This window comes from Chiloscyllium punctatum, chromosome 20 (assembly GCF_047496795.1).
Source record: "Chiloscyllium punctatum isolate Juve2018m chromosome 20, sChiPun1.3, whole genome shotgun sequence".
Classification (NCBI taxonomy): Eukaryota; Metazoa; Chordata; class Chondrichthyes; order Orectolobiformes; family Hemiscylliidae; genus Chiloscyllium; species Chiloscyllium punctatum.
Window position 1 is genome coordinate 92,263,935 of NC_092758.1, and position 12,078 is coordinate 92,276,012.

General features: G+C 39.0%; 1 protein-coding gene across 1 annotated transcript in view; it reads right to left on the reverse strand.

Moving 5' to 3' along the window:
* Positions 1–4,376, reverse strand: part of LOC140492279 (lateral signaling target protein 2 homolog) — a 52,363-nt gene extending 47,987 nt beyond the window's left edge. The window contains exon 1 of the mRNA XM_072591234.1: positions 3,765–4,376. Coding sequence (XP_072447335.1) covers positions 3,765–3,833 — 69 coding nt within the window. The 5' untranslated portion in view covers positions 3,834–4,376. The remainder of the gene's footprint in view (positions 1–3,764) is intronic.
* Positions 4,377–12,078: the final 7,702 nt, after the last annotated feature.

A 12,078-nucleotide genomic window follows, 5' to 3' on the forward strand; every position in this document is an offset into this window, starting at 1 on the left:
ACTTTGCAGACTCTATAATTATTAACCGAGAATGCAGAGTATTAGCAAACTAATACCATCTATTACATTCTTCAAGTTCCCTGCATGTTTTCAGAATTAAGGATGTGTCCTAAGCAACTCATGATCTATTAGTTGGTTGACATTGACCACTTTCCTGATCCTCTCTTTTGCTGGATCCGTTCTTCTCTTCTTCACTTTAATTATACTGTTGCTCTAATCCTCCATCCCCAGCCAGCTGGACAGCCTTCTACTTCTGCTTTTGACAGTGGCCTAACCAATTGCTAATCTCATCTGGACTTGTTTGCCTAGTTGAACTGCTTCTTACCGTAAAGAACTTTTCACTTCCTTTAAAGAATCCTGCTGTGGAAAATCACATGGCTATTGGCTATCCCAATCCTTTTGCATCTATGTTGAACATTCTGTGGAAATTCCTACTGAATCCCTTTCCCAGACATCTTTTACTGTTGTATCAATGACAGTGTAAGTTCTCCTTCCTGCTCATCCCTCAAATTGCAGAGATACTTAGAAATTAACCATACTTTAAATGCTCAATGATCCCTTACTTTTAAAATGGTTCACCTCCTCTTCAAATTCCCCTTCGACTCTGTCCTCATACTGGTGATGGCTAGCATGAGGGGACATAGCTTTAAATTGAGGGATAATAGGTATAGGGCAGACGTCAGAGATAGTTTCTTTACTCAGTGGGAGGGACATGGAAAGCACTGCCTGCAACAGTAGCAGACTGCCCAACTTTAAGGGCATTTAAATGGTCATTGGATAAACTTTGGATGATAATGGAATAGTGTAGGTTAGATGAGCTTCAGATTGTTACACCGACGTGTGAAACCATCGAGGGCTGAAGGGCCTGTACTGCGCTATAAATGTTCTATTTTAGCCCAATCACACTTTATCTTGATGAACAGTACTCCTCCAGCTTTACTATAAGTTTCAGATAGCCAACCTTAATGTTAGCACTAACCTGTTTTATGGTTCAAGATGCATATGTTACCATGCTGGAATGCTACTTTAGCACTTGGTCGGGGGCAATGTCAGAACACTGGTTGGGGGAGCGATTCACACCTATCAACCTACATTCAACAATCCTCCACTTTTTTCTGGGCTTCTGTCGTGAAGCAGACAAATCCATAGACACCAGGAATTGTTAAACCACTGCTTCCGTTAGAATCGGGTTTATCTGTGACCTGCCTTGATAGTCAGCCCAAGAAAAATCTTCTGTCTTTATTTAGAGACAGGATGTAGAATTATTTAGAGACATTCACAGTCTGGTTTCTGATCAGTGAAAGCCAAGAGACAAAAACTCACGTTTCAAATGAGAAAACAATCTAATACAAAATGATCACCAGAATACCAGACATGGAAAATGAAAATGCAAATGCAACAACAGGATCCTTTTTTAAATGGTTTCCAATGGTAGCACATTGTTGGGAAGAACAGAGTGATCTTCACTGCTTGGCCAATAATGAGTTAGTTGATTTAAAGATTCAATCTATTTCTGGAATAGGAATATGGTCCTATCCTTTTCCAGCCCCTCCCCCTCCCTGCCACTGACCAGATTCATCCCTCCCATTGACCAACCAAATCATACCTTCCACCTGTCTTCACCCATCCCCACCTCACCACCCCCTTTATCTGCAGCTTCCCCACACCACCCTAGTCCTAAAGAAGGGTTACACCCAAAATGTTGACTTCTCTACCTCTTGAAACTGCCTGGCTTGTTATGTTCTAGCATGAATAGAAGTAGCACCAGTTTTTTGTTAACTATAGCAATAATGCTGTACCCAGAAGGATCTTAAATGTTTACAGAACCATCATAAAATCAAATGTAAAAATACTATTTGTAAACATTCAAAATCATAAAAAACAAATACGCAGGTCTGACAGCATCTTTAGAAAGAGGGAAAACCACTATTAATAGTCACCTTTAGAGTAATGGATTTGAAATCTGATTTTTTGGTGCAATAATTCACAGAAACTGTAGTGTGATTAGATGTTAAATGCTGACATGGGTGAAGCATTAAAACAAGTCTAAACACAGCATTGTTTGATTACTACATCTGGTGATTCATAAACATGACTAGTAAGTCTTACTTTTAGGTAATTGGGCAAGTTATAAATGATAAAAGCTTAAGAATTAGAACAAAATTAAATTTTACTTTATCTCAATCGGTGTGAAGAATGAGACATATTGGTAGATTATTCTTGGTCCAATTGCACAATCCTATTGAAATGTCGCCTGGACAGAATTGGAATGCAACCTGTCCACCGTTTAGGTTTTGTAATCACAGTCATGTGATGACACACCTATGCAGGTGAGACTTGAACACAGGCTTGAGCCCAGATGTGGGAACACTAGCACTGCACCACAAGAGCTTTTTAAAATGCACTCAAATTTGTTTTAGCATCCCAGTAAGGAATAAACTAGTCAGATATGCTCTCAAATGGCATCAGTCTAGATGTGGGGCAAGTTCCTAGGTCTGAACCAGAAGGCCTAGGTTCAAGTCCCACTTGTGACATAACATTTCCAAACAGGCTGGTGTCAAGAGAGCTAAAATGTGGGGCAAAGCAGGTTTGGGTTTAGTTGAAGGACCCAACCACACCCACACCTCCAAACTCCCAATAGTCAGGTACCCTGGTGACTCTCATCTTGACTCACACTTGGAAAATTTACTGAGTGAAGATATCGAGAGCCAATTGTTCCTTGTGAAACAATATCAAGTCATATTGCAGCAAGAGGAGAAAAAGAGTTTTTAGTTAAATGGAAACAACTCATTACATATATGTTATATTGCAGTCAACAAAAGACAGCAGCTAAACACACTAAGCAAATCTTGCACATGTCTCTAACTTAAATGAACTAAATTCACCAAACAAAGATTACAAATTAGACAAACTTTCCCTAAAGCTCATCACATGCAAAACTTAGAACAAAGAACCTCGATAGATATATGCTGAATGGTTTAATCAGAGTTCAAGTGAAGTGAAATTACAGTCAAGTTAAGATTGGGACAATGAATATGAGATTAATTCACAACACACCATGATTTCTTTTTGTATCAGGTAGGCAACTGAAATAATTAAAGAGACAGATGCAAATATTAATTTATTTGAAACTACCCAATACCTTGGATGGTTCTAGTGAAGTCATTGTAAAAAAAAAAATTTCCTTTTGACTGGTTGCCTGCTCCCAAATGAGATATTATTTCTGCAAAAATAGGAGTGCAATTTTGCAAATTGTAATTTGTGTAGATTTCAAATAACAATTAATTGACTTCAAACCTCTCAAAACTTACATTTGCCAAATGTATAATTTTTGAAGGTGATGCAGCATGTAAGAGTTTAAATCCATTATTAATGAAGCAGTCAACATACTAAAGACAGTCTAGGTGCTTTCCAACAAGCGAAAAAGGAAGCAGATAAGAATCAGAGAGAGAACCAATAATCTGTGGCTGCGCTGACACACTTACTGGCATGTGCTATAGAAATTATGGAGATGTTGTTGTGTGAAGAAAATAACATTAAATTCCCCAGAAGGCATTGGATAAAGGTAAGACCACTTCCCACTTTAATAGACTACTAATTTGCAGAGTAAAATTCAAAATGAGAGTTTGAAAAAAAAAGAGAAAAATGATAACAAAAGAAGGTCAGAAAATATTAGAAATAAGTTTTTAAAACTATCGCTGAGATGAATGGAATGCCAAGGTGGGACGTTTGAGTGCAGAATATATACTACTGAATACTCTTACTTTAGGTTTGTGCAGCCACTTCCTTACTGCAGCCGGAAGCATGTTCAATTGCTCCGAGTTAGTGTGCATTCAAAACTAACTTCAAGCAGCTGGATCGACAGCCCAGATTTCTGTTCCCTCTAATTTGCTTCAGTTTTTCAAGCATGGTAACATTTGTCCATCACCTCCATTGAATTATCCCTCGGTCTTGCTTCACCAAGTTTCCAACTACTTCACTACCTGGCAACTCACTTAGATCGCTTGTGTAGGCTGGTTGTTGTAGCAGACTCGTAACTTGTCCCTTTCACAAGGCAAGCAGTGAGCGCTCTCTCTCTCTCGCCTACCGACACACACACGAGTAGATAGAACAAGTCTTCACTCTTCCTTGAGCAGGCTGACAGTTGTTCCTCACTGTTGTTTGAGTGGGTTAGAAGTTGTTAACCTGGTGAGACATGTTTTTCCTCAGTTGGACGATAGTCCAGTTTTTCCTGTCGGACTCTGCAAATCTCAGGCCGCTGTTAGCCACTGAGAAAGCTCCTTGTGTCGAAGCTGACCTTTCAGTCCATCTCTCTCCTACCCCTGGGCTCTGACACAGTCAGCTTAGCTCTCAGTCCCTTCCGCCTTCGCTATGTGCTGTCCACCCACCTGACGCACTTACCTACCTTAATCATAATTTACGTGCTGACGTAAGAGGTAAGCCCCGCCCCAAGCCTTATTCTTGCCCAAAGAGCGCAGGTGAGACGGTAGAACGAGTGCTTTGGTAAACGCACGGGGTACCATTCTATCGCTCGTATTTAGGCAGTGATTAGCTGCATTTTCAAATGAGAAGGCAAGGTGAGCCCCGGATTCTGTGAAGTAATGTTTCCAGAGAACGCTGTGCTTCCCTGAACCCCAGTGACTCCCAGCAGCATAGCCCTGGGTTTCAGAGGCTGACAACCTGCTTCTAGGCAGCAGGAAGACCCCCAGATCATAGCCCTCTGTTTTAGAGGCTGAGAACCTGGCTTGGTTGAGCTTCTCAAGGCAGTACTGATAGTCAGATTGTCCTCTATCCACTGCTTTACCAAAGTTGTCCAAAGCAGATGTGACTAGCAACTTATTAATAATGAGATTTAAACATCTGACACAAACATTGCTTGATCCAAGCAGGTTTAATGAAGGACTAGAATCCATTGGTAAAAGGGGATTAAGCTTTTTTTGCAGTATATGGCTTATGTGTCTTTAGAAGGGTCACTTCTGTTACATCTCTTTTGATGACATTCTTATTTTAAATGGCAATGAAGAAACCAAAATATGTCTAGAAACAGATGGAAATATTCCAATGTTGCTCATTCTGTTCTCTCTTCTATGCTTTTTTGAACAGCTGGAACTCTGCTGAAATGTAAATTCCTGGGTTCCAGGATTCCTTTCCTATCAGGACCATATCATCCTGCTGGATGACATAAACATGACTCTCCTCTGCTACTCAGTCACTTCAAATATGAAGGTAACCTGATGCAGCTTTCTGTGTCTGTCCCTAATTAGCTGAACTTCAAGATTGTATTTAAATTCTTTACCAGTTTTTCATATTCTCTGCTTTATTGGGTCTTGAACACTAAACCACTTTTTCTCAGACTAAAGTCTATTTCTCCACTGACTTCTGCACCTCCAGCATTGTGTTTTTATTTGGAGACCGGATTGTGTGCAGTGCTAACTCTAATTCTAATGTCTGTTCTGCTCATTGGCTGGGGCTTTCTCTCTGTTTGCTGAGATAGGCATGACCTGTTCTTGCTCTGGCCTATCTTGCCCAGGATTCTATTTGAAATGTTGCTGTATGGTTCTTCATTAATTCTGTTGAATTCACTGACTCACCCCAGTGTCTCATCCCTTTAATTGATTGAATAGGACTAACTTCTCCATGTGCTACTTCCAGTCATGTGCTAATTACACCATACTTAGGCCAGCTTCTTTCACATTTTCTCTTCTATTTTCTTGATTCTTTAGGATGCCAATTGTTGTAAATCAAGGTGAGATTCTAATGAACGTGATTACATCATCTATTTTGGTTTTAAGAATGTTGCAATGCAATTTACAAGTAATGAAATACCTTTGAATCATAGTTACCTTGTTGTGAAACATGAAGCTTTGGTTTAACATTTCATGTGCTGGACAGCATCTCCACCAGTCCAGCATTCCCATTGTATGGGTAAACTATGCCAAAAATTTAGGCCAGTGTAGAAGGAGTGGGTGAGTGGGACTATCTGGTTCAGTATGGATGTAATAAACCAATCGGCTTCCTTCTGTGCTGTCACAATCTTTCTTTCTTTCTTCCTTCCTGTCAACCTGCCGTAACATTTAGCATTTCCTTCACTTCCAGTTACATTGTTACCATAGTCCCTCTATTCCCGCAACACCAAGTGAATTTTGATGAATCCTGACTGCAGCGTAACCTGATATACAAATGGTTTGTCCATCCATCATTAGATCTGGCAAGGCTATACCAAACACCAAGAATGTTATCAAATTTCTGCCCTTGCCTCTCTTCCTGCAACAACCCGGTCACATCAGAAATTTCATGCAAATTGTTGTTAAAATATATGTATATATCTCCCTAATCCCTATAATATTTAAATGATCATGGTTACGAAGTCTAAAACAATGTTGGCAATTTATCAAAATAACCAAAACAAATGATCAAGAATTAAAGCATCATGATAGGAAAAAATAATGATCTTCCAATTTTTGGAACTAGATAAATTTAATAAATCCTTCTATGACAATTAAGCTTTAGAGGTAGGTTTTTTTTCCCTGGCAGTTAGACTTAACATTAGGACCAATGAGTCATAATGTTGTCAGCAAAACTCGAGGGAGACTACACTTTTCTGTATACCAAAGCCAGCAATTCAATTACAATCATTGAAATGAATGTGAATGTTGTGCAACTTCTCACTGTTGAAAGTTTGGATATGGATTGTGACAATTCAGATGAAAATTGACAGGTAGATCCTTAAAGGTTTTCAAAGAATGTTAACTTTTGGTCTGCAGACTGTAATAGCAACCTGTTCCAGCAACAGAGAGGCTGAGGCAATTCAGAAACCTCGGCTAGTAAAAACAAGAGCTGAAAAATGTGTTGCTGGAAAAGTGCAGCAGGTCAGGCAGCATCCAAGGAGCAGGAGAATCGACGTTTCGGGCATAAGCCCTTCTCCTTGGATGCTGCCTGACCTGCTGCATTTTTCCAGCAACATATTTTTCACCTCTGATCTCCAGCATCTGCAGTCCTCACTTTCTCCTAGTAAAAACAAAAGAACTACATGTACACTTGTTGCTGTGTTATGTGGGGTCTATTTATATTCATGCAATGGGAAGCATGAGATTGCAGAGAGATGAGTAGCTTTGTTCTGGAAATTTCTAGAGATTTGTCAACATACACATTCTGTGGTTATTAGCACCCATTTTAATCCAGCAAGAGTCCATTTTAAAATAAATAATGAAGTAGTGGACTTTTAAAAATGTAATGTTTCTCATCATGCTTTATGGCACGACAGTCTATTGATATGACACTGGTTTTCACCTCATTGTCAATTACAGACAGTACGGCTCCAGTATGTGTCGCACATTTATCAAACTTTGATTTCTGTTAACTACTAGCATAAAAGTAAAAGAGCTCAAAATGTACAAGAATGTAAGTATTAACCAAATAGAACATATTGCACTAAAAATTTAAGTATAGAAATGAAAAAGTCAATGAATAAAGACCCAAGATGATGGAATAAAAGTAGGCCATTTACCTAGCGAGTCTGCTCCATCATTCACTGCGATCTTTACGGATCTCAGCATCCTCAACTCTAAATTGTACATGTTTGTTATACAGTTACTGTTGAAAAACCTTGCCATTAAGCTAACTTAAATGTTCACATTTGAAGTAAACAAAGGAATAGTAAGAGGGGAATACGTAAATGATGACAGGCAGAGAGGAAAGATGTAGTTCAAGTGAAAATCCAGAAACCTAATTCTGATAAAAAGAAGAAAGAACATGGAATGAGCAGAACAAGAACATGACAGAAACAGCTTACACAGAGAGAACAGTATAAACAAAAGCTCAACACCAGGACAAAGATAAACAAACTTTAACAGAAAACCTAATTAGTTCATGTGACAAATTTTGCAAGTGAAATCATAAATTGGAAAGCTGACAAATCAATCAATCAAGATAAAATTAGATGATTAAGAATCAACATAAATTCACATTAATACATATTAGAAAGTGGTGGTGGTAGTTGAGCAGGGTTTATCAGTTAACGAGAGGGGAGAAGCCAGTCACGTTTCATTAATCAGTAATTTATGCTTCAGATCTCTTTTTATTAATTTGCAAAGTCTCCATGAGAAATTATTTTGTGCATTCATATGCTAATTATGGCAACTGGCTGGCAAACATATTCCACATATAACACATTATCATATTTGTACACAATTTTGTACTTCTATACAGGGATAATACTGTATTAGGTAGTGGTAAGGTTAAATTGAAACTAATTTCTGGCATTAACCTGATACCGAAGGGCATTTCTTCAATAATCAAATATGTTGAAAATACATAATTACCTCTAATTATTACTCTAATTAAACAGGGCTTAAAATGAAGACCAATGGAGGCAGTGAAGGACTATCAGTACAATATTCTTAACTATGTGCCAGAAGATAGTATTTAGGTCCATCAATAAGCTAATTTCACCAACTGGCATTTTGACAAACCAATTCCACTTAGCTGCATGGGTAATTTCTCTTCCATATATTGGATACAATAAAGTTATGAAACCATTCTTCATAAACAATTATTATTTTGCTGTAACTTGAACACAGATTTTCTGTACACTTGAATAGTTTTCTTGGTAACTATTCCAGGCCCCTCTGATAAAAATAATGTGAATTCCCTTCTTACTTCAACCTTCCATTTGTATTCCATGATTTTTCGAATGCTCTGCCATTACAAATAGTTTGTAGTTAAGGTACAATGTTATGTTGGTAAAATAAATATGATTCTTAACCACAGAACATTTTAAATTGATTAAAATTAAAACCTAGTAACCAAATTCATATAAATCCCAGTTACAATGCTCATTACGAGGATGCATAGAGACCTCAATATTTATGGAAGCACCTTCCAGTCTTTTACCTTTATCATTAACAACTTTTGAAATTTGATGTGATCTACTTCTAATTTAATATACATCTTATCTTCATAGATTAGACTATATGGAACAAAATACAAACTTTAGAGGATTACAGGGTAGCTAGGAAAGAACTCAAAAATGCACTGAAGACAGCTAAGAGGGGACACAAAAAGCTGTGGAGGGAAGGATTAGGGAAAACCCAAAGTCGTTCTACACTTATGTGACGAATAAAAGAATGATCAGAAAGAGGGTAGGGCCGAATAGGAATAGTGGAGGGAACTTGTGCCTGGAGTCTGAAGAGGTAGGGGAGGCTCTAAATGAGTGTTTTACTTCAGTATTCACTAGAGAAAGTGAGAGCACCGTGAACCAGCTTAATAGGCTTGAACAGATTGATTTGGAAAGGGGATGTGCTGGATATTCTGGGAAGCGTCAAGATGAATAAGTCCCCAGGGACAGACCAGATATGTCCAAGGTTAGTACAGGAAGTGAGAAATGAGATTGCTGTGCCTCTGGCAATGATCTTTGCATCCTCACTCACCACAGGAGTAGTACTGGCTGATTGGAAGGAGGTGAATGTTGTTCCTCTGTTCAAGAAAGGAAATAGGGAAATCCCTGGGAATTACAGAGCAGTCAGTCTTACATCTATGGTAAGCAACTTACTGGAACAGATTCTGAGAGATTGTTTTTCCAAATAGTCATAAATCCTGAGTTTGATGAAAGATAGTCAGTATGACTTTATAAAGGACACGTTCTACCTTATTGAGTTCTTTAAGGATATGACAAGACAAGTTGAATGTCGAACCCTGGATGTGGTGTATATGGATTGCAATAAGGCATTTGATAAGGTTCCTCACGGTAGACTAATTGAGAAAGTTAGCAGGTATGAGATACAGGGAAATTTGCTGTCTGGATACAGAATTGGCTGGCCAAAAGAAGACAGCAAGTGGTAGTGGATAGAAAGTATTCTGCCTGGAGGTCGGCGACCAGTGGTGTCCTGCAGTGATCTGTTCTTGGGCCTCTGCTCCTTGTGGTTTTTTAATAAATGATTTGGTTGAGGAATTGGAAGGTTTATGGAGTCATAGATAGTGTTGAGGGCTGTTGCAGGCTACAACAAGATGTTGACAGGATGTAGAGCTGGGCTGAGAAGTGGTAGATGGAGTTCTACCTGGATAAATGTAACGTGATTCATTTTCGAAGGTTGAATTTGAATGCTGAATACTGGGTTAAAGACAGGATTCTTGGCAGTGTGGAGGAACAGCGGGATCTTGGGATTCACGTACATAGATCTCTCAAAGTTACCACCCAAGTTGATAGGGTTGTTAAGTTGTATGGTGTTTTGGCTTTCATTAACAGGGGGATTGAGTTAAACAGCTGTGAGGTTTTGCTGCAGCTTTACAAAACCCTGGTTAGACCACATTTGGAACATTGAATCTAATTCTGGTCGCCTTGTGATAGGAAGGATGTAGATGCTTTAGAGAGGGTACAGAGGAGATTTCCCAGGATGCTGCCTGGATTGGAGGGCTTATCGTATGAAGAGAAATTGAGCGGGCTTGGATATTTCACACTAGCGGGAAGAAGGAAGAGTAGTGATTTGATAGAGGTGTACAAGGTAATGAGATACATAGAGTAGATAGCTGGAGACTTTTCCCCAGGGCTGAAATATCCATCATGAGGGGGCATAAGTTTAAGGTGATTGCAGGAAAGTTTCGGGGAGAGTCAGAGGTAGGTTCTTTACACAGAGGGGCACGTGCTTGGAATGCACTACTCGAGGTGGTAGTAGAGTCAGAGACATTAGGGACGTTTAAGCGACTGCTGGACAAGCACATGGATCGTAGTAAATTGAGTGGTGTGTAGGTTAGGGTGATCTTAGATTAAGATAAATACTCAGCACAACATTGTGGGCTGAAGGGCCTGTGTTGTGCTGTCCTGTTCTATGTTTTCATTTCTAGTTTGAAGAGTTCATATGATTTACAGGGGTTATGTTCAGCAGTAATTACTAAAAGTCAAAGTTTGTTGTGGTTCATCTACTGTTAACAAAATGTCCACTTAATTAATGGAAAGAATGCTACTCAAAACTTTTGAGACAGAAGATGCATCATATTACCTTAATTACTAAAGACACTTGTGGGAGAGATCCTGTGCTGAAGGATGCCTAGCGACAGACCCTGAACTGTAGTTATGTTTTTCAATACACACCTGAGTACCTCAGCTAAAGGAACAAATCTCCAAGAAGCTGGTGGCAAAAAGAAGAAATAAAAAAACTTTGCAGCAAGATGATCTGCACAAATCTTCCAGTGAAGTGTACACTGGGAATCTTAAAAGTTCCAGAAATCAGTAACTCTAACTTTCTTTTGAACTTTGAAAGCTAAACCATTACCTCAACTCTGAGACCCAAGTCTAACTGAACCTAATCTGACCTGCAGTTTGATTTGAAGGTCTCATCAATTCTTCAACTATCAGCATTCCAATCCAGGTGATAGAAAATTGACTGGATTGTCAGAAATCTTCTCTTTTCTTATCCTTTGAGTTCAGACCCTTGGCACCAAAATGTTTTCCCAGTTTTTTTTTTATTTTATCTCTGCAGAATTGTATTGTTTTGTCTATTGTGTAATTATGTGAAGAGATCAAGGGAGAATGGTTTGATTCTGAATAGTAAAATGCATGATAAGCAGTTTTTCATTGATTGTAAGAATAAGTTTATTTTGAATCAACAAGCTATTTTGAGTTTATGGAAGAAAACTGGTGAAATTCTATTATGCTCTAGATAACAGTAATAAAGAGAAACAAATTAGCCATTTTGATGATTAAATGAAACATCGGGAGGAAGAACGCCTCATCTTCTACTTTGGGACCCTCCAACCACATGGGATCAATGTGGATTTTACCAGTTTCCTCATTTCCCCTTTCCCTACCTTACCCACATCCAACCTACCAACTCAGCACTGCCCTCCTGAACTGTCCTACCTATCCATCTTCCTTCCCATCTATCTGCTCCACCCTCCTCTCTGATTTATCACCTTCACCCCCACCATCATCTACATATTGCATTCCCAGCTATCTTCTCTCCAGCCCCATCCTCCTCCCATTTATCTCTCAGCCCCCTTGGCCCACAAGCCTCATTCCTGATGAAGGACGTATGCTCAAAACTTCGATTCTCCTGCTCCTCAGATGCTGTCTGACTGACTGTG